This window comes from Drosophila mauritiana, chromosome 2R, assembly GCF_004382145.1.
Source record: "Drosophila mauritiana strain mau12 chromosome 2R, ASM438214v1, whole genome shotgun sequence".
NCBI lineage: Eukaryota > Metazoa > Arthropoda > Insecta > Diptera > Drosophilidae > Drosophila > Drosophila mauritiana.
This window is the reverse complement of record NC_046668.1, coordinates 12714055-12741247: the sequence shown is the minus strand read 5'-3', so window position 1 is coordinate 12741247 and position 27193 is coordinate 12714055. Positions and strand designations below refer to the sequence as shown.

At 43.7% G+C, this 27193-nt stretch overlaps 1 protein-coding gene across 2 annotated transcripts in view; it reads right to left on the bottom strand.

The window, feature by feature from the left end:
* LOC117135411 (protein Shroom) overlaps positions 1 to 24899 on the bottom strand; it is a 46014-nt gene extending 21115 nt beyond the window's left edge. The window contains exons 1-7 of one of the 2 annotated variants that reach the window (XM_033295559.1): positions 24753 to 24899; positions 16555 to 16848; positions 4144 to 4379; positions 3044 to 3414; positions 1944 to 2682; positions 876 to 1872; positions 610 to 794 (exon numbers count right to left, since the gene is read on the bottom strand). In XM_033295559.1, coding sequence (XP_033151450.1) covers positions 610 to 794; positions 876 to 1872; positions 1944 to 2682; positions 3044 to 3414; positions 4144 to 4379; positions 16555 to 16761 — 2735 coding nt within the window. In that variant the 5' untranslated portion in view covers positions 16762 to 16848; positions 24753 to 24899. The remainder of the gene's footprint in view (positions 1 to 609; positions 795 to 875; positions 1873 to 1943; positions 2683 to 3043; positions 3415 to 4143; positions 4380 to 16554; positions 16849 to 24752) is intronic. The other variant, XM_033295560.1, reaches the window with a different exon arrangement.
* Positions 24900 to 27193: the final 2294 nt, after the last annotated feature.

The window sequence follows — 27193 nt, the reverse complement described above, 5'->3', positions numbered from 1 at the left end:
TGGCCGCTCAGGTGGCGGCTCAATTGGCTCCATTGGCGTTTTGGCGATTGGCAATTGGAGTCGGTCGTCGGTCGGGCTTAGTGGGTCGAAAGCGAAAGTCGAGCTGCTCAGCGAGCAGTGTATTTATTTCATAATCCAATTAAGCATTAGACGACAGCTGACTGACGGCCAAGCGGCGAAGGAAGCGGCTCATTAGCCAAGATCAGCAAAGCTGGCTGGCTACCGTGCCACGCACTCCATTCAGAGTTAATTGGATTCGATAAGGTCAAGAACAATGAGCCAGGGAGTGGTCCAAAGCCCACGGATGCTGCAGAGCTCACAGAATATGTTGTGACTTGATGGAGGCTGTGATTTGCTCTGTGACCCTCATGCTGGCTTAATATCTAACTTGTCTAGTTTCAGATACTAAGGGGATACAGCATATAGGAAATGATTTCATGTCTAATTAAGCATTTTATATATGGCTTAATGGCTGACAATTTTATGGTTTAGTCTTCTAATTTGTACAATTAACAGAAGTTCAAAGATAAATATATCCTTTAGTTCAAATTTCCTTGCTAATCCCCAACCCTATAGCACTATTATAGATCCTAGAGAGCTATAACTCACCGTTTCTGCTGGTTGCTCTCCAGATTGCTGGCAATCACATTGTCATGGGCGGTGGATCTGGCACGCGGCAACAGTGGCGGCGGTGGCGCCACGGGACTGGCCACGTTTTCGAGGATGGGCTGTGGTGTCGCGTGGTGCGGGCGCTTGCGACTGCCGCCTCCTCCGTTGGCGAGATGCTTGTGCTGCTGGCGGAGAATAATATAAATGTTTAGAATATATTCGAATCCAATTACCAAACAGTAGTTGCATCATGCATGACGACCCACCTGCAAGCTCGTTGGCTTCTTGGGCACCAGCGGTGGCACCTTGGCGGCGACAACTGCGGTGGGCGGTGGTGCTGCGTAGGCAGTGCGACGTGTGGATGCTCCGGCGAAGCTGTTCCGCCGGTTGGGCGAGGGCGGTGGGCGTGGCTGGAGCACTTCCGGCGGCGGTGGCGGTGGCAATGGCTCATCGAAGGTATAACTGATGTCCAGTTCACTTTGCGGCGGCGGTGGCAGCTCAGGCGACGGCACCCGAAGATTGGGATGCTTGGGCGGACGCTCGGGAGGCACATGGGGCGGTTGGGCATGGCGATGCTGCTGCGGGTGGTGCTGCTGGTGGGCCAGTGCGGCGGCTTGCTGCAGCAGCAATTTGTCCCGCATGGGTGCGTATTCCGTGGCCGAGGAAGTGCGTCTGGTCGGCACGGCCAAACGTCCTCGTGGTGGCGGCGGCGGCGGTGGCATTCCGCAGTCATTGAAGGAGATTTTCTCGGCATTGCTTATGTTCCTAATGCTCGGTCCCTTGACCTGACCCTGTGCCTGATGCAGTTCCCTGAACTCCGCGTAATCCGAGGCAGAACTGGAGCGCCTGAGCAGATTGGGCAGCAGACTCCCCGAACGTCGTGGCGGTGGTGGTGGAGTGGGTGAACTGCAGTCACGCGTCGACGCGGAGTTACTCCCAGTGGGCAGACCCACCATTATGGGACTCAAGTTGTTCGGCAGTGACTTGCGCTCCACATGTAACGCTTGGTAGGATTGCGAGTGGGGACGGAGTAGCTGCTGTTCCTCCTTCTGCTGCTGCTGCTGTCGCTCCACATAGGACTGCACCGCGTTCTTCTGGAGAGCTTTCAGGGCCGGATTCGAGAGGCGGTGCGTCTTGGTGGGCTCCAGGTAGGCAAACTTCGGTGGCTCCCCCATCTGACTGCGCTCGAAGTCGTTGATCCTCTCGGCCACCGAGTGCCAGGTGGGCTGCACTGTGGCCCCCGCTGGCGTTATCACAGGAAGTCTGGTGGGGTAAGCACAAACACATATTAGTTAAATGGATCAGAAAGAAGTATCTCGAAGAGATCTACTTACTTGGCGGACTTGTGCAGCCCGGAGCTGAACTGCGGCTTGGGATGCTGCACGTACTGCGAGGTGTTGCTGTGCACCGGCTCCGTGTAGGTGCTCACCGGGAACAGGCGATGGTTGCTGCGGTAGGAATCGATGCTGTTCGTGGGACTCTGCTCCCCCATATTGGGCGTACTGCAGCTGAGGGCCTCCGACTTTCCCAGGGACAACTGCAGCTTGCTGGGCTTACCAGCTGGCGGTTGTGGTGCAATGGTGACCACCGCCTCGCTGCTGGAAATGGTCACCGAAATGCTAGACTTGTGCTGCTGCGGGTTCTGATTCGGATTCTTCTGCTGCAGGTCGCCCATGGAGTGGGATTGTCCCATGAGGGAGCGAGGTTTCTCCGTGGGCGAGGCCAGCTCCAGCAGGGAACTTTGTGTGCTCAACTTGGACTGGTTGGTGTGGTGGCGACTCGAGTGCTGGTAATCCTGCTGGTGCTGCTGCTGCTGGAAGTGGTGCAGCACCATCGAGGTGTGCACGGGCGGATAGCTGGGACTGTGGCGGTGCTGGATGCGAAGTGGCTGTACCGACGGCGGGGAGCCCTCGCCAATCGCCTCCTCGGAGATCATCATCTGCGAGGAGCTGCTCGCAGTGGGCGAGCTGTCGGCTGGCTCCTCGTTGTTGTGCAGGTACAGCACGCTCTCGCTATGATGACGCTTGGGTGTCGGCACCCGGGAGCTGTGGACAATGCGCTGCGAGGAGGAAACTGCAATCGAAAGGGAGAACGGTTAGGGCGTGTCCTCGGCCATTCTAAAAAGGAGTTGCGGCCAAACGGTAAAAGTGGGCCAACGGTTAGCCAAGGTCGTGGGGGAGTGGGTTCGCCCGCCAGTCGCCCAGCATTTTCGGCAACCTTCTCTTCTGGCAACTGGCCAACCGTTCACCCCCAAAAACAGGCTGTGACTGCCACTGTGACCCCACTCGAATTATGGCCACGATTAGCCATTCTTTCAGCGCAGTATTATATGCTTCAGAATGGATATACCCAATTATTTGCTTTAATTGTAATCAAGTAGACCATAAAATCTGGTGGCATTCTGGATGACAGTCGTGGCACGCGAGTTACTTACCCGATTCGGAGATGGCGCTGTAGCCGGTTGCATGACTGGCTTCGGATATATCGCTCATGGAGCCCAGCCACTTGAGGGTTTCCGTGGAGGAAGTGCTTTCCGAGCTGTTGTTGTTGTTGTTGTTGGTGGCGCTGCCGTTGCTGATGCTATTGTTGTTGCTGGATGAGGATGAGGAGGCGGAGTGGGCGTGGCCGTGGGAATGGCCATGGGAGTTCGAATGGGAATGCGCGTGAGAATGGGAGTGGGAGTGGGACTGGCGGGCCAGCAGCGGAATGGGCGAAGGCGCCACAGAGTTGCTGCAAACGGAGGACAGATCGTTCTCCGACCAATGATGCGACTGGCGCGACAGCAGATCGCTCTCCTGACGTAATCTGCAACAAGTGGAAATAGAACAGCCCGTCGAAATGTCGGAATTAGAGTTGGAGCCAACATTAAAGTGGCTCTAAGCCAAGCCGTGCTTTTTTGGCAAATCATTGCGTGCTACAGAAATTTGCGATTTCTGGTTTCTGCTTTTCGCATGGCCGCAATTACTTGAATTTCTTGCCTAGCCTTCGGATCGGGCAATGGAGCCATCGGCGGACTCTCTTCGGTACTTGGGGCAAGTTCAGATAGCTCAGATCGTCGACGGACCAACAGACAGATAGTCTCAGTTAGACTGAAAATAGAGCTAAAACCGGAGATGGAGATACAGATACAGATAGAGATGGAGACAGAGCCAAGAAGACCTTGAGAGCCGAGCTTAAGCTGCTCGTTTTCGGTTTTATTTCTCGTTGCTCCGTCTGCGACTTATGTATCTCATGTGTCTGCGTTACCAAGAATTTTTTATGGCGTTTTTTAGTGTACAAATAAAATTCATAATTGTCGTTCGGCATTTGATGCGAGTATGTGCGCGGAAAACGTGTTTGCAGTGCAGCCACACGGAGAGAAAATTACACAGAAAATTACACGGAAAATTTAACATCAAGTGGTTCTATCAAATGTGTGCACACACATCGAAATTTTCGAGTTACATTTTAGTATCTTTAAAAGTACTCTACTCTAGCTTATTTTTCTCTCTGCACAAGAGTGTTTTCCCCTCTGTTTTTTCCGCAACAACTTACTTATCCAGAAATGGCGTGGCCGATGTGGAATCCGAACTTGACACATAGCTGTGGTAGCCCTCGGATTGGGCATAGGATGGCTGCTTCTGGTGATGGAAGGCCGTCTGGTCGTAGTACGAGGAGGATCTATTATTATACTCCTCGAGGCCGGCCTGGGTCAGTCCGCACTGGTCCAACGTTGATCCGTGGTGCTGGCCCAGCTGGCTGCTGCTGCTGTTGTGGTGCGGCAGGTCATCCTGCAAGAGAAATCGATGTTGCATAAGTCCGAAGCATTTAAATGGTTTAATCATTAGTTATGTGACCGCTGCTGACCGGATAGCTCACATTTGCAAATGATCCGCAGCCATAATTACGGCCAGAGCTTGGGCGAATACGAAAAAAAAAAAAAAATTCAACAATGGAGTCCCTCGACGAAACCCAGGTCGCTCGTTAGATAATTAAGTGAAAATTATTGCAGTGCACAGCCAATGCAATTGCCGACGAACAAACATATTTGAAGTGCAGCGGCAATACCCAAACTTGCCATGTTGCCAAAGCATATATATTATGTACACAACCAGGGGGCCGCTCGTGGGAGGCAACCAAAGGGGATGGGTATGGGTATGGGTATTGGTTTGGGGATGGCAAAGGGGCCTCAGACGGATGCAGAGACCGCTGCCAAGCGGAGCGTCCATAATAAGCCGGATTAAGTAATGGTGTGCACAAGGCGAGCGTATTGGAGCCACATGAGCAGGGCTCCAAGCCTTCCAGCTCCGGCTGAAGCTCTGATTCATGCTGCGATTCGGTGATCAAGTTCACTGGATCGGGCGAAAATTTGGTAACGAAGAAATAACAGATCGATAACATGATCATTGCTGGGATTTGGGGTTTGGGTAAATAGTGATTTAGTTTTCGAAAATGCATGGGTATTTCATATTTCACTCGAAAGCATTGATTGAAGTCATTGAACCCAACGGAGTTTCATATCACTATGTTTCACAAACAGGAAGTAGTTCGTTTAATCTTTTAGAATCATTGCTTATTCATTCACAGAGTGATTCATAATTTTCCCTTAATTAGTATTGTTTACTTTTCCTTTCATTATTCTTTATCAGCTGGGACTTTAATCATTTACTGATTAATGCGCTTTTACCCATAAAAGATTGATATTGTAATCATCGCTTAATCAATTTGCTGAATAATTACATATACAAATAAACTTATTGTGTCAAGGATTGGGTTATCAACAAAATTATATAATCTTGAAAATATATACTTTTACTTTATATGATATAGCTCGCTGAACATCAGATAATTGAAAAGTTTTAACGGGTTACTGGGGGAAGTGTTTCCAATAAATCCAGTCACTGTTTTGCTTGTTAAACATTTATGACCCTTGCGATCACAGGTTTTGCCACCAATCATCAACTCATCAAGTCAATTTGCTTGCCAGCCCTCGTGTCGTATACTTAATTTTTGGTTGTTTGCGCCTGCGACTCTCGTAAGCCAAATCGAATTGTAAATACTCGAGCATAAAGCCGAAACACATGGAGAAATAGCGAATGGGTAAAAATATAAGTCGACTCAAAATAAAACTAACGTTCAAAATAACGCAAACGAAATGTTACAAGACCAAGCCTTAAGCCACTTGACTGACTTGGCTTGAAGTCTCGATTGCATTGAGATTGGGTATTGTCGAGGGTTTTTTCAACGATATATTTATGTATATATATACTTTTGTTGGTAGCTACGTGGGCAGCAGCTGCTGATTGTCTTTCTGACTTTGGCGCCACAAAAGCAGCTGAAATAAATCAGAAAATCATAAATGCTTAATGGCAAATACATATAATAACAATAATAACGAATCACATGACTGACAGTTGCCGATATGCAATAGAATCGTTTTCTGGGTCAACTACTTAGGTCGCAAGTCTGTCTATCGAAGATATTTTTTGGTTTGTTTTTTTTTTCTGGTTTCTGCCTAGGGCTCATCGCCAAGAATTTTAATGGTTCCGAGCCACTCTCCGAATGTTCCCAAGACCAAAAACCTAGTATCCGTTGATCCGACTCAAAGTGGAGTCATTCATTCACTCACTCGCTCAGACAGTCAGTCAGACAGTCAGTCATTCGATCGTCGTGCAGTTTCATTTCAGTTCATTTGGGCTTGGGGTTTTTTCCTGCCCAATTGCCGTAATTATTTTGTCTCTCTAACACGAATTTAAATCAGCAACTGTCCCACGGGGCCCTTTACTTTGCCTTCGCTGTTTTTCGGCATTTGGCCCATTTTATTCTTAGAGAAACTTCTCCATGGCCCAAAACCCATAATTATCGGCAACAGCTGTGCGCCCATGTGAAATTGCTCTGGATGAGCAGATCCAGCAGATCCAGCAGCTCCAGCAGATCCAGCAGATCCAGCAGTTCCAGCAACACCATAAATCAATGGCCAGGGCCCAAGTCCGGTATGAAGATGGCGATGAAGCCCAGGCCCAAGCGGGAACCGCGGATCGAAAGACCAAAACTGGTGCAGTGGGTCACAGCTGGATCCGTTGGATACGCTGGATCCATCCGCTGGAGTGGGGGATTCTTAATGACTCCGTGCCACGGGCGAAATCAAACTTCCGTCCGAACGCTCGGCGCGTGTTAAATAAATCACTTGATGAATTGTGCTAAGTGCCCGACTGGCGGCCTGCAGGAAAAGCGAACCAAAGTGCCTGGGAAACTAATACTGGGGAAAGGTGACTGCAGGCAACTGGGCGTATGCGTAATATTTGTAAGTCCATTAAAAGTATATCAATAAAGAGGAAACCCGTCAGCGAAACCTGTGGCTAAGCTAGCGGGTTAATTGTCACATTACTTAAGAAAGCATTTCTTTGTTAGCTTAACTCGATTTCCGTTGGGCTAATTGTTTTTTCCTATTCATCCTAAAGAAAGATAATGCTCACAGCAGATAACCATTTCAAATGTAAAGGAAACAATTAATTGTATAACTATTAACATTTTAAGTATTTACACATCCAATTACATTTTTTAGTTTAAACGGGACTTTAAAATTATTACTAACAAAATGATAAATTGTTTATTTCTTTAAAATGATATATTTGACATAAATTTGGGTACTTTCAATTTAACTAAACACAACTCCATGAAATCTAGCTGCATTTGAGAAAAAAGGAGATATTTTAGGAACCATTATGCAGTTCAATCTTTCATATAAGACAATTGATAATAGATAGTAATCAGACAGCCTTGATCAAAATCCGAAACAAATACTTTATTTTCCTACTATATTGTTGTTCATTTTACAGAATCTCTACTGTACGGCATTAGTCAGCTCACTTCAGCTTGCATCCAGTAGACTTTGTTTGGAAATATCGCTGGCTGACGCCGAATCGCTTGACTCATGCCTCGCAAGAAGGTCAGTTAGTCAGACTGTCAGACGTTCTCTGTCGCGTGATAAGAGACAGCAAGACGCGGTTTGGAGCGGGGAAAGAGACGGCAACAGGGCCAGAGAAAGAGAGGGGATGAGCAGCGACAGATTGACAGACGCCCACATGTCTTGTAAAAGATGCGGAATTTGCAGCGAGAATGCAGTCAACTGGAGATTTTCGTGTCTCCGATCAGCCTGGCATTTATTTTGGCCACAATGATTTCGTGAGGAAAATTTGTAAAATTGTATTTTTTTTTGTTCAGTTCAGTTTTTGCACACAGCTATTTTGATTTGCGTTTTCCATTGTCGTTGGCTTTTAATGGCCAACACGAATTTGACTCTTTCCAACGGAGAGTTGGCCAAAGAAAAGAAATTGCAATCAAAATGCGAGCAAACGTGTCAGTTGCCAACGTGGCCAAGCTTCAGCATCAGCATCAGCTTCAGTTTCGGATTCGGATTCAGATTCAGCTTCAGCTTCAACCTCTCGGCTTTAGTTTCAACTTCAGTTTCAGCTTGGATCGTGCTGCGATTCGGATTTGAATTTGGCAATTGGCAAGAGCACGAAAAAGACAGAGAAGCCCGCGGGCTTGGAGCATTAGAATTGAATTGCAAAGAGCCCAGAGACCCGGGTCCTTCCCTCCTGCTCCTGAACCTCCTTCAACTTGGCTTGCGTGCTATATTGGCCATTTATCGTCAAATTAAACGCATATCGCTGTCAATCTGCGCCCAAATTGGACACAGTCACAAAACGGCAGTGCGAGCCGGGCCAAAAGTGGTCGCACATTGGTTTGAATTATGGCGAATAAATGAAAAGGATTGCTGATCCATGATAACCCAAATGATCGCATTGTGCTAAGGAAATAAATGCTCAAAAAAGACAAGACAAAAATAAGTTGCAACTCCGATTTCACTATTGAAATAGGGAATATATTAATATATTACGGCGGCGAAAAATGGATTCAATATGTCTAGCATAATTTTGGTCAGCAATTGGATTTGCTTTGTTTGCATTCATCGGACATCCCCCACAGGATCTATCATTTAGAATCCTGTCGTAACGAATATCCAATAATTATTGAAGTATGTATATTTATGTATCCTTATCCTTCCTAAATTTGTAAATATACTTAATGTCATATAATTATAATGGCTAAGCTCTCTTACGATAGCAGTTCAATACTTTAGTTCTACAAGTATCCAAAATCTAAAAATAATAGGTAAAAATAGGTAAAATAATATACAACTTAAACAGACTACTAAAAAATTGCCAACAAATAATTTTCTAAAATGGGAAAACAATTTTTATTTTCCTATTTTGAAACGGATTTCTCGTGACCAATTTGGCAAAGTTAAGTCCCAATATGAAAACTTTAAGATATATAAATATATAACATAAGAACAATTTCAAGGTCACAGTTTGATGTCTTACTGAAACAATATTTAAATTCATTTCCTAGCACATTCTGAATATACATTTGATTCACAGTTGGCTTATCTTACTCTGTCTTTAGCACAACTTAAAATCGTTCGTTAATTCATATCATATCAGAAATTTTTCAATGCAAGTAGACTCCTAAGGCGTTCCTCGCTCGCCCTCTTGCGGTATCGACTTTTTTGCGATTTTGATAAGACATTCCATGAATCCGCTGCCTTGGAAATGATAACTCTTATCCAAGAGAGGCAACAAAGAACGGCAAAATGCCTGTATCGGGAACCCATACTTTATATTTGTTGCATATTATCTCAAGAAAGAAAAGCTTAAATCCTTAAGCCACGATTTCTCTTACGATAATTGGCCACATACATATATAATGTAGGGATTTCCCGATAAAGGTATTTTTCTGGTCTTTGTTGCCTGTCTCTTGGATAAGAGTTATCATTTCCAAGGCAGCGGATGCTTGGAATTCCTTATCAAAATCGCAAAAAAGTCGATACCGCAAGAGGGCGTCCGAGGAACGCTACAGGCGTCGGAATGCATTGCAAAATTTCTGATGATATAATTTAAAGAACTATTTTAAGTTGTGCTAAAGACAAAGTTGTTGCCTGTATAGCCACGACATGCCGCAGCCGGATGTAAGCCTTTACGGGAAGTCAATGTTGGCCACATTTGCCGATGACGTGTGCGTCACCTACAGGTCCCGATGCGAGCACGACGCAGCCGATGGTATCCAGGACTTTGCATACCGGTTCTCGGAATGGGTAAGACGTTGGAACATTGGCATCAATAGCAGTAAATCCAACAACGTCTGCTATACTTTAAAGCGGAGAACGCCACCGCCCGTCTACATCTAGGAAGCCCCCGTACCACAACCGAACGCAGCAAAGTACCTTGGAGTGCTTCTGGATCGCAGACTCACATTTGCCAGGCATGTGATCGACATCAGAACGCGCCTATGTGCTAAGGTGGCGAAGCTATCCAACAAGCTGACAATTTACAAATAGATCTTAGCACCAAACTGGAAGTGTGGGTGCCAAATCTGGGGCTTGGCATGCGACAGCCAAATCAAAAGGATCCAGGTTATTCAAAATAAGGTAGCAAGACTCATCACCGGCTGCGAGTGGTTGGTTCGAAACACCACCCTGCACAGAGACCTGAATCTCGCAACGGTCGAATGGACGAAATAAACCAGCACTCGAGCAGATACCATGTCAGGCTGGAGCGCCACAGAAATCAGCTGGCCAGCGCTCTAAACAGATCTCGCCCACCAAGGAGGCTCAATAGAAGGCAACCGAGGGATCTCATTACCCGATCTCCTTTGACAAGGGTGAGCAGAAGCTGACACTTATCTTAAATCCTATTTGTTATATTTGATTGTTATGTAATTGTAGTAAAATTATGGGCTGAATTAATTGATAAGAAGGACGCAAAGGGGCTCCAAGACTTCCCCGTATGCCGTAATAAATAAATTAAATAAAAAAAAAATATATATATAAGTTATCAGCCCATAAAAAAACTATGCTAACAGGAAGCTAGCGAAATTATGTTCTTCAGTTACCACTAAATCTCTTATACATAAGATGGAGGACTGGTATATTTGGTTAACCCACTTTCCTGCCAGAAATGACTCCTTTGGACCCACTGTTCAACGGCCGGCAGCATGAATACTTATTTCGCTCGTTTCCAACGCCGCAGATTGCGTAGCTCTTGGCTTTATAAAATCAATGTGGCCAAAGAGCTCCGGAGGTCCCGGCGAGCCTCACACTTTCGGGGAAAGTTTGGGGAAAAGCGGGCAAGCGGGTGAGGGAAATGCCGCGGCGATGACGTCTGCCACTTCGATTTCGACTCCTTTCGCCAGCTGTCAAGTGATCGGACGACCGGGAAACTGGGGGAAGTGGCCAACTGGCGGTGAATCCCTTTAAGTGGGCCACCGATGAAAGTGAATCTGCGGTTCATTAGTAATAATTTTTGGCAGCTCGCGGTGGGTGAGTCTCATTAGTGCGAATGAGTTTATGCAATGCAATGAAATTGAATGGATTAACTGGGCATGGGCATGGGCATCGACATGGGGATCAGGATCCAATGCATCCTTGACCTCAATGGCCGCTTGTGGCGTTAATAACTTTGGCGAAACTGGCCGATCGCCCGAGAACTGGTAATGGACATAGCATGGCAACTGGTCCGACTCCGATCCGTTGCTATACACTGGCCTGGCCTGGTCTGGCCTGAGCTGGTCTGGTCCACTGGCATCCACTGGCATCCACTGGTATCGTATCGTATCGTATCCACTGGTCTGGTATGCCGACATGGCCCGGCTTGGCATGCGGCTAGATTTATGGCCAGTGATAAGTTTCAGGCGTGCAGCAAATAAGAACGAACATGGCCAGCCGAGGAACACAACTCAACCTCAACGGACCTGGCCAAAAAGAGCCTACGACAAGAACAAATAAATTGCCCAGGCACACAGGAAAAAAAAAACATACAGTGAATTATAATTAACACCTCGTTATCGCAACAATTGTTATTCACATGGGATTCTTTGTTAATCTTTTCAGCAAATCCAAACATCTTTTAATATTAAAGACTTGGTAAAGCCCCTTGGAACTCCTTTAAATATCTGTAGCTTTGGTGAAACCATTATTGTTCTCAGTGCTCCAACCCCAACTGGTTCTCGAGATGCGGGAGAATGCCAGCTCCAGAAGGTCAGAAGAACACGTACACCTATCGCAATTTATATATGCATATCTACATATTTATATATATATATATTTGTCCAGTTCGGCTTGGTTCAGTTTAGTTCGACCAGCGGAGCGCAACCGAAAACTGTGCGGCTAAAGATGAAGTCAAGAGCAGACGGCGAGCTGGTTCCCATTTTGCGCTTCTTGGACTCACTTTCACACATATGCCAATGGAAAATATTTGCCATAATTAGCCCTGCTGCGAGACCCTTAATTAGCCAAGCCCCACTGACCAGGCGATGCCCAGATGCCCAGATACCAAGATACCTCAAAAAAATCTGAGCAAAAAAGAGTCACCCGGCAAAGATCCAATTAGAAAGCCGAAAATCTTTCACTCGTTCACTTTCTGTTTTTCCAGCGTTGAGGATGCGATCCGATCCGATCCGACCCGATCCTCCAGCTGGCTGCCGGATGACAACACAGAAAATCGAAATGGCAAATCATGTTTATTTTGGCCAAATTGCAACTGGATCGAAAGGGCAGCTGTCTCTTGAGTTCCAAATTGCGAGTTGCGAATTGCGACTCTTGACGAGCTCGAGGCTTCTAAGTTGGCATTAAATTGCGAAGAGTTTCAGTTCGATGGCAAGAATTTCAATGGACTCCACTGGCCACAGACGTCAGATGGCCACAATGTTTGCGGCCACTTTTGGCCAAAAACAGCCGCCAGACGAATGAATCTCCGGCAATGGGAACACGAGTCTCTTTCGTCTCCGTCACCGTTTCTTGCTGTTGACCTCAAAATTTTCGTGGCTCGAATGTCGCTTTGTCTGCCGCTTTGCTGGAGGAGAGACAAAAGTGAAATTTGTTGCTCGTGTGGGTTCAAGAACTAGCCGAAAAGAAAAGAAGCAGCCAACAGCCAACGGAAAATGAAATCGAAGTTGGCTAGGAGTCATGGCACCAACGGCACCTGGCCCAATGCATTTTCACTTGGCTTGTTATTAATTAATTAAGTCAGTGCTCGCTCATAAAGAAATCTTCATGCCCGATGGCCAGAAGAAGAAGTGCATACATACAATGTGCGGAGCATTTCCATGTCCGGAACAATGGATTCCCACTCCGAATCTTCGTATTTAAGTCAGCAGCATAGCGACATAGGTGAAATTTTCCATCACATTTTTCCGGGGGCCAGAATGCCGCATGAAGGAGTGTTGTTGTTGCACCTGTCGCAAGAGCAGCGCAATTATTTGTTATAATTTTCTTCTTTTTCTGCTGAAAAAATGCAAACCATCGACAGCAGAAGGGAAGACGCTAAAGCTAAAAAGCCGGCGGTTCGAGTTCAAAGACAAGCCAAAACAATTTAGCTGGAATCTGGCTAGAATTTAGCGCTAGCAGGCGGCATTGTTGCAGCTTTTTGTGCATGTTGCTGATGTTGCTGCTGCTGTTGCTGTTGCTGCTGTTGCTGTTGCTGCTGTTGATGTTGCTGCCGGACTGTTGGCATTAATTAATTGCTGAGCTGAAGCCTCCTATGTGGCGTGTGATGTGTGAGAAAACAAGTTGAGAGTTGGGGCTGGCTGCCTTAGAGAACTAATGAGCGTTAAGAGTCGAGCTGAACTGAGCTGAGCTGAGCTTGAAGCGTTCGACAGGCATTGGAAATGAAAATGAAATAGAATACAGGCTGAGGAAATGCCAGCGAACACGGTGCTGAGATACTTTGGAAAGTCTATATAATAGAATCGGTTGCCACAGCTTGGGAAAATCCAATAAATTAATTCCATTAAACCATACGACTTTAAACTACTCATATGTAAACTTTAGTTTAGAAAGCCGCAACGGGGGCGCCACATGTTTTGCATGAAAAGTGAATCTTCAATAAGATTTTAAGGTAACTTTACTATCTGTTCCTATTTATAAATGTTAAGACTCCAGATTCCGCCCAGAGTGCCAACCATTGGGGCGTAGACCAGACCGCTTAGCCGCCTCTAATTGCGCAACTCGATGGGCTACTTCGGCTTGGGGAGATCTCTTTTGGCGAAATATGCGATCATTTCCGCCGCTAAAAGGAAAGCTCTGCGCGGAAATGAAGCGTCGATTAAGGTGCCCCACTGGCTTCAACTTGATCAGCTCACGCTTCGGCTTTAGTCCCAACAAACACTTGAACCTACCAAGATATATATAAAAAACGATTTCAGTGCAGCGTCAAGTGCTTTGGCTGATTCGACAGAAAACAAAAAAAAGAAGTAACAAAAAATAAGACCCAAGTGAAGCAAATAAAAAAAAAAAAACTAAAAAAAGAGCAAAACAGAGGAAAAAATCTTTACATCTATAACCAAAATATTTTTCTTTAGAAATCTGCGCATTCATCTAAAGCAAAGAAGAGGCTGAAGAAGAATGGACAGCGACGACCTTCGTCAAGCCCATAGGAAACTGCCCACTAGCCATAGCCATTACCTTCTGCTTCTATCCATTACCCAGTTGGCCCATTACCATTACAGTTTGTTTTGTCAGAGATTCCGGCACTAACGCTGGGGCGTGGCCACAATTAATTCGATTGCAGCTATAAATAGCCCCGAAGAGATTGCAACGCCCAGCGGCGCGATATACATAGGTGCGTGGAATGTGGCCTAATCGATGCAAAAATATCCGAGCCAGACCCCGAAACTAGTTCTAAGCTCGATGGATCGACGGGGCGTTGTGGTGCGACCACCATCAATGGACCAAGTACTCCAGTCGGTGGGTACTTTCGAGCCAGCTGGAGTCTGGTCTAATAACTGGAACTAAAGCGTGCGCCTCGCCAGTAATTAGCGTTTGGGTAGAAGCTCAAAATGTATGGAGAAAGATGAAAAAATTAAAAAAAATAAAAATAAAACGCTACAAATGCCCGAGAATAAAGCGGTTCAATAACCTGCCAGTCAGCCATCGTCCATCGATCCGCGAATGCGATCCATCTATCGATCGCCGCTTGGCCATTCTCTTCGGACTTCTAAGCCAGGCCCAAAGGCTATGGAAAATACTAACATATCTTTCGAGCTATTTTGCAAAGCCAGGAGGAAAGCGCCAAGATGATAACAATCGGCATGTGAAGATGGGGCAACAATTAAGAATGGAGATGATTAATCAAAAGCCCCCTGCAGACGCAGCTTTCGGTGATAAGGTCAATGCTGTTCCAATTCTCAGCCACATTTCTCCAGCTTCGCCCAGCTATCATCAACACGATCGGCTGCACTGCGCAAAATCGTGGAAAATTGGAACGAAGAATGGTAGTTATTAAAAAGAATGTCATGTAATATTAGGCTCTATTAGCGATAAAAATAAGATAAGAATAAGGAAAGTGTCAAATATTCTATTTAATTGCCTCATCTTCGTTCCAAGATCATTTATTACTCCTACGTGCCTCTAGTTTTTATCAGTGCACCATCATCTACGAGCCATGTTCTTAGCATTCTGGTACGTTCTGTTCATAACCTCTTTTCCTCCCATTGCTCATTTCTCTTCTCGGGTTTCCTCGATTCTTTGTGCCACGCTCGGAGGCAACATTTAATTGATCGGATTCACTTTGATTGATCGGATCGTCGCTGTTGATAATGGTACCGTTAATTTGGTAAATTATTTTGCATTTTAGAAGCAAGCCCCATCCATTTTCCAAACGTGTGGCATTCACTGACACACAGTGGAGCAGTGGAGCATCGGATGGCTTCCAACGGTGGGATTACACAGCGGCCCTGGCTCCAAATAATTCAGTTAAGGTTAATGGGTGACGGGGCAAATCAAACAGAATCGAAACACATACATATACATATGGCTGTGTGTCTAATGGAGAATGGGATCATTGGGGGCACGTAAAAGAGAAGTGAAAGACTCCGAAAACATTCTGGGAATTTGGCAGCCACAAAGTAATCATTAAAAGTAATTATTCTATTATGCGAGGCATCACACGATATACATATAACATAACTTTCTTTTCAAGTAACGCTAGTGCATAAAATAAACTAAATTTTAATTATTTCTTCATGCTTGATTTAATCTAATTAAATGTATATTTTTAGCCAGTAAGCAATACCAGTTTAATGACTTCGCAGGCGGGTAAACCGCTTTATTCGTAGAACCGCACCTTGGGCCACATTTCTACAGCTTCCTTATCAAATCCCATACATTATCTCATGTGCAGAAAAAAAAGAAGGCACCAAAACAAGCAGCACACTCATTCATTCATTTGGCATCGAGAAAACCACTTCACACGCCAGTCGACATTCCTACGGCTTCTCATTCATGGCCGCCACTTGTCCAATTAATAACTCGCATCCTGCGGAGGAGAAAGATGGGGAGTGGTCTGGTCGGTTGATCGATCAACGGATTCCCCCGGATGATCTCCAAAAATAAACAAAACTCTTCAAGTGGTAAATGTACCGTTCTGTGAACTAAGTGACACAGAGTGGAGATGTTGGATGCTGCGAGGGGCATGGAGAGATGGGGATATACTGCATCGAAAACGAAACCTCCCGGGTTGGGCAATGCAAATGGAGGTCAGGCCCATAATTCAATTAGGAACCTGCAGTGGTCCGAATATCGAAAATCGAAATTCCCAGACATCAAAACCACTGTGCGTGGGTTTTTGGGCTTCGTTCATTTCATTTGTTTTTGTTTTTTTTTTTTTTCAATTTTGGTCGATTTTTGTTCGAGCCTTCACTTTTGTTTCATTTTCTTGGCCGAAAGAAGCCGGCTCTTTGGGGGCTGTGACTCAGACCGTGTGCGATTGGAATTCTGCGCGCTTTTGAGGATTTATTAACAAGAATAATAAAAACAAGAAGCAGTCAGACAGAGAAAAGAAAACCGAAACCGGTTGCTTAAAAAAAAAAATAAATATAGAATTGAAAAAATAGACAGAGACTTACCTGTACAGAACCGGCGACCGATGCGGAACTGAAGCTGGCATTGCTGTTGCTGCTCCGGCTGTTAGCCCCATTGCTATCCTTGAGCAGGAGCTTCGATACGGACACCACCGAAATCTTATTGTTGTTCTCCGGCTCCATTTTGGCCAAGCTCTTGGACTCGCCCATTTCGGAGCCGTTTCCGTTCTCCTTGTGATTGCGCATTTTCATTTAGTTTTTCTTTCGCTTATTGCTGACGATCGCTTGCTGTGATTAGAGCTGCCGGATTTTCATTTCAATCTCATCTTTCGGCCACCACTGAGAAGGGTCAGACAGACAAGGTTTATGAGGTTGATGGTATCAAAGAGTTGTTTATGTCTATCGTAAGTTAAAGGTCCGAACGTTTTCCAAAAAGAAGTGCTAGCTTCAAAAGTAAACTTAACACTATTATAGTTTCTGAGCTACTTCTTTTTCAAATCTCTGTCATTATTTAAATATGTTATGCAAAACTTAATTTTCAACAATTTTTAGTTAGTTTTAGTTAAGCACTTGGCGTTTGTTTTGCAACAAGTTCAGGAATTATTTGTTGAGTCTTTTTCTCCCCCTTCTTTTTTATTTGCTGATGTGATTGTGCGATTAGAGCTGCCCGATTTTCATTTCAATCTCATTTTTCGGCCACCTTTTCGACAAGAGTTATGATGTAAGCGAAAAATACACGAAATTATATGTGTTAAATTATTTTAATTTGGTCTGGCGACATTTTTCCGTGGCGGCTGGACTCTGGGATCGTTGGTTGCGGCTGCTTTGCACTTTTATATCTGTTATCGGGTCCGGTCCGCACAACCTCGCATCTTTGGAATGCAGTGCAGCCAAACCAGTAAGACGAATCCACATAGACGCCAAACGAAAGAGACGGGCATATGGGCGGCAGAAAGAGACGGGAGTAGCGTGTCCGCGGCGGTTGGAGGGAAAATTGAATCGATTTCTGTTGACTGCGTCCGTAAATATTTGTTGAGTTATTTGGGTTTTTGTGTAATAAGTTGAGCGTATTATGTGTGTGCGGTAAAATACGAGTAAAAAAAAAGGCAGAAGAAATATATATATATGAAAACAAAAAGTGAACCAGGTTTACATAACATTGACCCACGAGACGCGAGAAGAGTCAAGTCAAGTCAAGTCGAGACGAGACGAGACGAGTCGATACCAATATGCAGTGAGGCGACGCCAAGGGGCCTAAGCCAATAAACAAGTTTTTGTTGTGCATTTTCAAATGCGATTTGGCGACTGCATTTCGTTTCGTTTCATTTCGATTCGGTCGGACAGCATATAGCCACATTTAACATATAGCCTATAGCCAAAGACACTAGAATAACAAGATGCGTAACGGCCATACAAATTTTTGGCACGCGATTTTTTGGCCGTGGCTCTAGAGGTGGCTCCAGGCTCTCTTGAGTTTTTGTTCGAGAGAGAAAGAGCGGAGAGCGCTACAGCAAACAGCTCTTTTCTACGCATACAGTGATAGCATACAACTGTATGTGTGCACACGTATGCTCATGTATTGTAAATTTGACAAAATATGCCCTTTACCTTAGAAGTTCGTTGACTTTAAATCTATATTATTTTTTATCAATTGGCACCATGCGAAAAATTCTTGTTTTGCATTGCCTCAACGTTATTATTATTTAAATAAAGCTTAGAAATAGTAATAGACGAATCTATGTACATCACAAAATAAATTTCGAAAATGACTTTATATTAGAATACTTGTCATTAGGGTATTCAGCTTGCGGCGTGAGAAAAATTAATAAGGCAATGATTGTTGAGTGCTTGTGTCCGCACTTCGTGCCTGACGATATGACTTTTGCAACGAACTGTTTTCATATTTTTATTTATTTTATTAATTTTTATTTTCTACTACGTATTATTATTTTTTATGAAATATTATTATGAAATATTATTATTTTTATTATTTATTAATAAAATTATTATTTTTATTATTTATTAATAAAATTATTATTTTTTTATGAAATTAAAAAATAATTATTATTTTTATGAAATATTTATTTCTCAATGTTATGTCTTCTTTTTGGAAAATGTATGTTTCAAATTACAGTAGTTATAATAATTTCCTTTGTATTTGCTTTAATTATTATTATAATAATTATTATAATAGTCAGGGAATTTTTATTTTTTTTCATCATATTGCTACAAAATTGGCCACAACTCCAAATATGTAAATTCGTTTCTTCGATCAGAATTGATTTCGGCCCGAAAATCGTCTTCTAGCACAACACGCACACATATACGCGTTCTCGTCTCTTGTTTTTACTCACACAAGCAAGCAAATTCTATTTTTATATTTCTTACGCTCTCAACGTGAGCGAGCGGAAAGAGAGAAAATTTGGCCTTCACCAAAAAAGTGGCTGCATAGTGCCAAACGAATGTATGGCCGTTACGCATCTTGTTATTCTAGTGTCTTTGCTATAGCATATAGCGAACGGCCCACGCAGTTGGCTCTTTCAAATGTCATCGTTTTCGGTATGCTTTCCATGCAAATTGATGTCCATTAAAGCCGCAGTTGCAGCTGCCACTTCTCGCCCGTAAACTTCGAGTGTTTAATGCATAATTATGAGCTCCTGCTGCTGCGCCGGCCCATAGAACTGGAACTGGAATTGGAACTGCAGAGGCTTCAGCCGCAGCATCGGCAGGCATCGCCGTCGCCATCGCCATTGGTATCGGTATCGAGGAGTAGTGCTCCTACTTGCGACTGCCAAGCGACTCCTAGGCTCTGAAAACTGGATTCTGCCAGGCTGTTGACAAACCCAGACAGAAAACGAACACTGAGCTACACTGGCCGGAGGATAATCCTTTCGTTGGAATCAAGTTAAGATCCTACATCTTCTATGTATTCTTTACCAGTAAGTTAAGTAAGTGTAACCACACTAGGAATCAAGCCTTTAAAACATAAACAGACATCATCAATGAAATTTCTCGCAGTGCACAGTCAGAAGACCGAGGCCCAAGCGAGAAGCCTCCAAAGAGGAAGCCTGTTTTCGGGATGGGGGCAAAGTACCTGGTAGATAAATCTGCTTGCAGCCGCTTCAAAAGTGCAATGACATGGCTAAATGCACTTTCATGCCCCCTGGTCCCCCCAAACTTTCCACTGCGAACGCTTTCCAACTAATCGCCAATTTGTTAATTATGGCCGTGGGTAGAATTTTTTGATTTTCACTTGGTCAGTTCGGCTCTGAAACTCTTGCCGACAACTGCGTGTTTAGCTGGTGAAGTGCCTATACGGCTTTTTCGATTTTTCAGCCAGCGAAATTAGACACTTTTGCTGGCCACAAAAATTCCACGTCAAAATGCAAAATGACAAAAAAAAAATACAACACAACAAATAATGCGGAAAACATGCAAAATCGGAGTGGCGCCAGCGAAATGAGCACACACACCCCAGCACACGATTGCAGTCCCAATACCAAATAGCCAATAGCAATACCAAGTGCTAGTCGGTCGGTTCCAGTCAGTTCCAATGCCCAGCTCCCAGTTCCCAGTTCCAATTCCAGTTAGCAGCTCGCAGTTCGAGTCCCCAGAACGGGTTTTAGTGGCCAGCCAATCGATGGCGAGGTCACAAATGGCTAAAACCCCGCCAAAGCGAAACGCATTGATCTCTATTAGCAATAATGTTCCGCCGATCCAAAAGATACAATACTCAAAGAAAACATAGCATTTCAACAACTTCCTATTTGACTGCTGATATCCTAATCTCCGCAACGAGCATCACTTGAAAGGACAATAAATCACAGAGATATTGTTTTGGCAACCTTCGGTTCTCTTCTTGAACTGTGACCCCTGTTTCCACTTCAGCTAGCCAACTGTTTGCCTATCAGCTTAAATGTATCTGCCGAATATTAACCGCTGCATAGGTGGTCGGTAGGTCGCATTCCGAGTAGGACTGATCCGAGATTGAGATGCCCGGATACCTGATGCCTGAGAGGCATGGCCAGCGGCATGCAAAGCGGCCCGAAAGGTCGTCGTAAATCCAAGTTGTACTCCGCACCATAGTGTCAGCCACTAACAAGCGTAACAAAGCAGCGCAAAGATGAATGGAAACTGTTACCTGCCCGGCTATGTGTTATGATTATGTACCTGGGCGGAGGTGTTTGGTTTGGTGGCTTCAAGCGGCACACTTGGAAAAATCCACCCAAGACTATAGAACCGCAATATGTTGCATATTAGCAACTCAATTTTGGGTATTTAAAATATTGTTTGGGCATTCATATATGTAACTTGCTCAATTCTTGTTCATTTACTTTAGTATATATGTATTTCTATTAATTTTTTTTCTCTGTGTGCACTCTCAACATTGTCGACTCATTATAATTTTGTCAATTCTCACACAACTACCTGCTGCAAAAACATTCACACAAAGGTGAAGATCGCGAGGCATTCACACTACAAAAATCCTCAGCAAAGGAAAATTATAGAAGGTGCGGGATGGGGTTGGGGTCGGGGGGCGGAAGCAGACGCATAAATTTACAATTAAATGCAATTCGTTCGCTGGATTTCCGCAAAAAAGGGCCTGGCAGCATGGGCAATTGCAACCTGCTGCAAGTTCAACGCTTTCTTTAGTGCTCCGCCGCGCTTGGCTTGCAGCAAATAACAAAAAAGATGGAAAACGAAATGGGAAAAAGATATTCCCAAGCCGCGCTTCTTGGTAGTTGCAAATGAATACACCCACAGCTCGAGAAACCCGCGCGAAAATGCCCCATGTAGAGTGAAAGAGCCAGCAGGAGGCAATGTGAAAGAGAGGGAAGGCGCAGATTTGAAACTCATTCTTCAGGCTCGGCAGCGGCGTTTGTTTATGATCCTGTCAACTAAAAACTACCTAAGCAGATCCCGCGATCCCGTCAATTGTTGCACCTTACTTCCGTCGGATCTCTGCTTTCGGCTTTCGCCTTTCAAATCCCAGAGTCCACATCCTTGATCCCAGATCACAATCTCGCAGCAGGATGCTACATCTCTCGTTTGCCCGCTGAAGTTGTAATTGGTTTGGTAAATTGCGAAGGTCGTTGGCTTCAGAAACAAGGTCGTTCGTTTCGCTTATCATTTCCACAACAACAATGAGATGCTGCTGGCCCAAGGTGGAAAGTATCTGTTGTATGAATATGGCAGATACAAATACACACGTACAAGTGGTATGGAGCACAAATATTTGCTTAGCGAATTCCTCTTTGCAATGCCAGTACTAATTTGTAAAAACTCGGAAACCCCAGGAAAGTAAGAAAAACGGAATGTATTTTCATAACTAGAATATTCCTTAGAATTGGAAAAAGAAGCTTGTATTAAATCTAACTACATCTGTAAACCCCAACGATTTGGCTGCAGTAGCTTATGTATTTCCGTATAGTTATAAAAACAAATACGCTTTAAGTATTAGTTTAAGAAAATCTCGGTAAGGCTTATGAAATTCACATTAAGCATTCCTGCAGTCTTAGAAAGTTTGATCACTGAGTAAACAACTATTGTGGCTTTTACCTCTGGCAAATCTACCCCACCTCACATACCGTTCTATCTCAAATAGTGATGAAATGGCAAATTTCTTGGGAAGTTATTTTTCGGACTCGTTGAATTCCTCTGGCGATGGTGTTTCGCCCCTATATCATTGCCACTGTTTATTTGCTTAGCTGGCACGGCGGTCACAATACACACACATACATTTAAGCGAAATTTGGGAAAACACTCTGCATGTTGTTTTCCCGAAATTTCAGCTTACTATGTTGAGGAATTTACAGCTCCCAGCGAAACAGATCCCCGAGCCCAAAATTCGCAGCTGTAGATGTTTCACGGGGTTACAGTTTGCACTGATGTTTGCACTACTTAGTTGTGACAGATAAGATTATAATTAGTCTTAGCCCGCCAAGCCGGTAACAGCGCCCGATAAGATAAAACTCTCCATCCAATGAGGCAACTGGGTGAAAAATGTGAGGCAGAAACGAAACGGATTGCCAATGAAGTTGACGACGACGACTCAAGTTGGCTGGGAGTGGAAAGCAGATAGAAAAGCCAGTCGTCAAATATGGCAAGGTCGCCTCGCAGCGCATTCCACGGATGTTTTTGTTTGCCTTCCTAATTAAATAGATCATCGGCAAACCAATTGGCGCTCGACAACACATCTCTATAATTTAATCAATCTTCCAACGGCAATCACATAAAAGACCCAAAAGACAAAACAAATTTTACGCATTTCGAAATGAGTTCAAAACACCCAAAAGCCAAATGTTCGTCACTGAATGCCGTCGAGTGTATTGAACTCGGTCTTTGCTCCACCTCCACCTTTACCACCAGATCCACCTACCTACCTTCCTGGCTACACGGCGAATAAATCTGAGTGAGTTTGATAAGGCCCCTAAGATTTTAGAAAGCATTTCGATAATTAAAGAAAACACTCGCGGCTATTCTACTTACTATTCTATATATTATTAGTATTTCCCAATAATAAATCGATAAATATTCCAGCGAAATTATATTGACTTTCTTTCTGTGTAGCAAACCCCCCATTCCACCCACAAATCGCTGGCAAGTTGAGCAAACACGTTTGCTTTGAAATTCTTGAGTAGTATTTGATGTTGATGCTAAGCGATCCCCCCAGCGCCTCTCTCCTGCCGTCGGGACAGTTGATAAGTCGTCACATGGAAACGACATGGAAACCCTACGCCTGCTCCGAGTTCCTTCCCCCCAGAATGGTACCCGCCCATTCCCACCGAGTCACCGATTAACGCCCACTTTCCCTGGATTGCAGTGCAGAACTGTCACCTGGGCGGTGGGGATTTGAATTATTATTTCTGCCCCCTCCCGTTCTTTATCATCCGTTATCGCTGGCAGAATCTGAATTGGATTTCTTTAGCACTCGAGAATTTGTTTTCTCCTAGCTTTGTGGTCTATGCAAATTTTCCACTGTCTTGGGGCCTCTGCCTCAGTTATTGTTTAAGCCAATTCAGGCCAAACTCTGCATTTGAATTAAATTTAATACTTTGTATCATGCTAGTTGGTCGATTAAACAACCGAAGTCAGTTTTAAAACGTTTGTTTTATCTTTATTCAACATAAACGTATTAAGCTCGCATATATGAACTTCCTTTGCATCCCAGTTCGCCTCTATTAGTAGCAGCTTTGTTCATTTTCTATATCACTAACCTAATTGTTTCCATTTTTTCTTTAGTTGACTCTACCTGCCTTATCAGCTTTTCAATTGCATTAGTGTTTTTTTTAACCTTCTTTGTTCCGCGTTCTAACACTCCTTAATCAAGTCTGGAAAAAAACACCTTTAGTTTCGAGTTCTCTGAATCTTTTCGGTGCACTTGCTTATGTAATTGCTTTGGTCGTCACACGAACCCACTTATTCAAAGATACATTTGCTGAATGAATTTCGTTTCTTGCCGCAATGTGTTTTCCAACTGGTGGCACCCGTCGAAAATAATCAAAAACATGTACCGACACCTATTTTTTTAATGGGGGAGGTTGGGGGATTTTCGTAAGCCAGGTTTTATGGTTATAAGTGTAGAAATGCAAACGAGATCAGTATGGTTTCGTCTTTTAAACTGACCCATGCCAAATTTGCAGCTGCTCTTGAGCTCCACCTTGTCTATATTCCCGTCTCTCTCTGACGCTCTTTCTTCCCAACTCTTTCTCACTCGCAGAAGGAAGAAAAAAGAAGCAGAAGCAGGGGCAGAAGTTTTGAAGCGCGGAAAATGGCAAGCGCCAAAAACTGGTTGGAAAATCCCTGCTGTTGGGGGGAAAACTTGTTGAAGCAGCCACGAAAAAAAAATGAGAAGACGCAGAAGAATACGATGAAGATAAAGAAGAGGGAGAATCAGAAACTTCTTGCCACCCGCTTAAAGGCAACACTAAGCTCTGTTTTTAAGGCGGAAGAATTCTTCTAGCCTTGAAGATTGATCTTTGTACACGGGTTTTTTATTTTTGTTTATGTTTGCTGAATTTTGTAATTTTTCGAGCGCATTTTTACACGACACCTTTTGTTTTTGTCGCTTTTTATGCCGTTTCGTGCTTTTGGCCACTAATTGTTGTTGTTGTTTGTTATTTCTCCCTTGCTTTTTACACGAGCTTGAGAGCTGATTAAACTTATTCACAGAATTTTCATTGAGTAGAAACTGCATTTAATTTTTTGTGCATTTTCGGTTGCTTCATTTTTTGTTAACTCACAAGCTAGCACACACACACAGACGAGCACGCGGGCATACAGGTACACAGTACACGGACACGAGCCCCGAATCGCGGGGCATGCAACGCTCTGGGTTTCCTAGGGTTTTCCGCTTTTCCTCACGAACTGCACGGTGCGAGAGCCAAAAGAAGACTGAAACTAGCGATCAGGCAATCCCAATCGGGCTCGTGCTCGTTCTCCCTCCGGCTCTCACTCTCTGCGATTGCGAAAATGCCGCAGACCTCTATAAGCTCACTCCAAATGCACGACTTAGTACTGTGTACTGTATGTTTTGGTCTTACACAATGTGATGGAAGAATGTGTACTGTATGTTTTGGTCTTACACATTGTGATGGAAGAATTTAGCGGATTATCCAATTTCTCAAATCGTTTGATTAATATTGATGAATTTTGAAAAATAAATATAATATAAAATATTACCAAAAGCTATCTTTTTAAGATCCTTAACCTAACAGGTGTTAATTTAATGATGATGAATTTTGCAAAGAACTTTATAATTTTAGTGGAGCACACACAGAAATTCGCCGGAAAGTGGGCAATCATTTTTCTTATTATAGGAATCCACGTTTTTTATACTATATTTTGGTATCACATGATAATTTTTTCGGTTTGTTACATTATTTTTAAGCGGTCTATCATACCTTGCGTTTTTCAGTTAGGCCACGTTAGCAGACAGCTGGAAATCAGTCCACCAGAGAGCCGAAGAGAGTATCTCTATCTTGAGACACCACTAAGCTGTTGTTGTTGTAGCTCTACCTCTGAGTGTAGTGTGTGTGTGTGTGTGCGTGTGCGTGTGAGAGAGATGGGTCCAAGACCCAGTGGTAAATTTAGTGCTAAATAATGGGGGTTAGAGCCTCTTATCAAGTAAAGCCGAAGCAAACAGGTATATTTGTATTTCGTATTGAAAGTCACTTATCTCAGTGGGAGAGGGTAAAAGCGAGAGAGAGAGAGAGAGTAGGCTCCTTTCGCTCAGAACCTGTTGCCGCTGTCCAGTACTCATCTATATCCATGGAAAGGGGGAATGGACGGGCACAGAGAGCGAGAGAGAAAGAGAGGCCAAGAAGCGAGCCAAGAACCTGTTGCCGCAAACGGCAAAATGGCCAGCAACTTAGCCAAAAAAAAAAAATACTGAACCCGAAAATGAAAAAGGGGAATAAGAAGATCGTGTGGCCAAAGAGCCAGCGAATGAGGAAAGTAAGGGAAAACGGCTGATAAGCAAGGCCGTTGGGTCCAGTCTTTCAAAACTGAGTTCTTGAGGACTCCGATTTCGAATCTGATTCATATTCTTATTCTGATTCACTCAAAGTTGATTTATGTTCTGTTTGCACTTTTCATTTTCAACGCAAGTTGATTTTAATTTTAATTAAGTGTGTGTGTTCTCAGGAGATTCAGAAGACGTAGCAGGAGACCCAAGACCACCAACGAAGTCGGGGTTTTGAACTTGAACTCCTTACCAAAAAAAAAGATCTTAGAACAATGCGATATGTTTCTTTGAAAACTGCACGTTTTGGCTTGCAGCTAACAGGAATATTTATTACCTTTCGTAATTGGTGCAACATCAAATTAAAACGTTTTAACAGAAGTAAGTAGTAATATTGTGAGGATTGAAATGGTCACAGTTTGACATTGTCTATTTCATTTTCATAAAATATATTTTTCAAATTGATAGTGATCCCAGTAAAAAATTTATTTTTTTAGTTTTAGCATATGCCCAAAAAAGGTTGACAAGCTATCATTCAAAAACATTAAAACATATTTCTGATTGACAGATCGACATATATGCTGTTTTTATAAATCGATTCCTTTGTATTGTATAATAAATCTTTCTCGACTCAATAAACAGATTTGATAGATTATGAGTAAAACTAGCAAAAAATCCTTAATGGTTCGTAGCTTTCGGTTGGGTTCAAAGTAAAGGTTCTTGGAAAACTGTTCTGAAATGTATTTTTCTTTAGAATGTACAACCCTATAATTAGGATTGTAGCATAGTGATAATTATATATACACACATATGCGTTACAAACGGAAATATAGTTTAGAAACTGATACAATTCTACCTATATTTGGATATAAAAAAACAAAGCAATTAAAAACTGATAGAACTAGGAAGTAATTCAATTATTTTGTATTAGCAAGTAAGAGTTTGACTTATAATAAGCTGGGTTCTAAGAAATGAATCTAATTAAATTCGAACTTGAACCCTTTTGGGCCAAATCGAATTGGGCCTCAATCAGTTTATCGGGCATGACCGAACCGTTAAATCGAAAGCTCTCGCATATCGCACGCAAACCAGGTGCTAATGAGGCATTTTGTTTCTGCTTTTTTGGCTAATTTATTGTTTACGGCCGTGCTAAGAGCGCAGATTTAACGGTACAAGCGAAAGGTTGGCCCAAACATGCAAATATCACTTCGCCAGAATCCC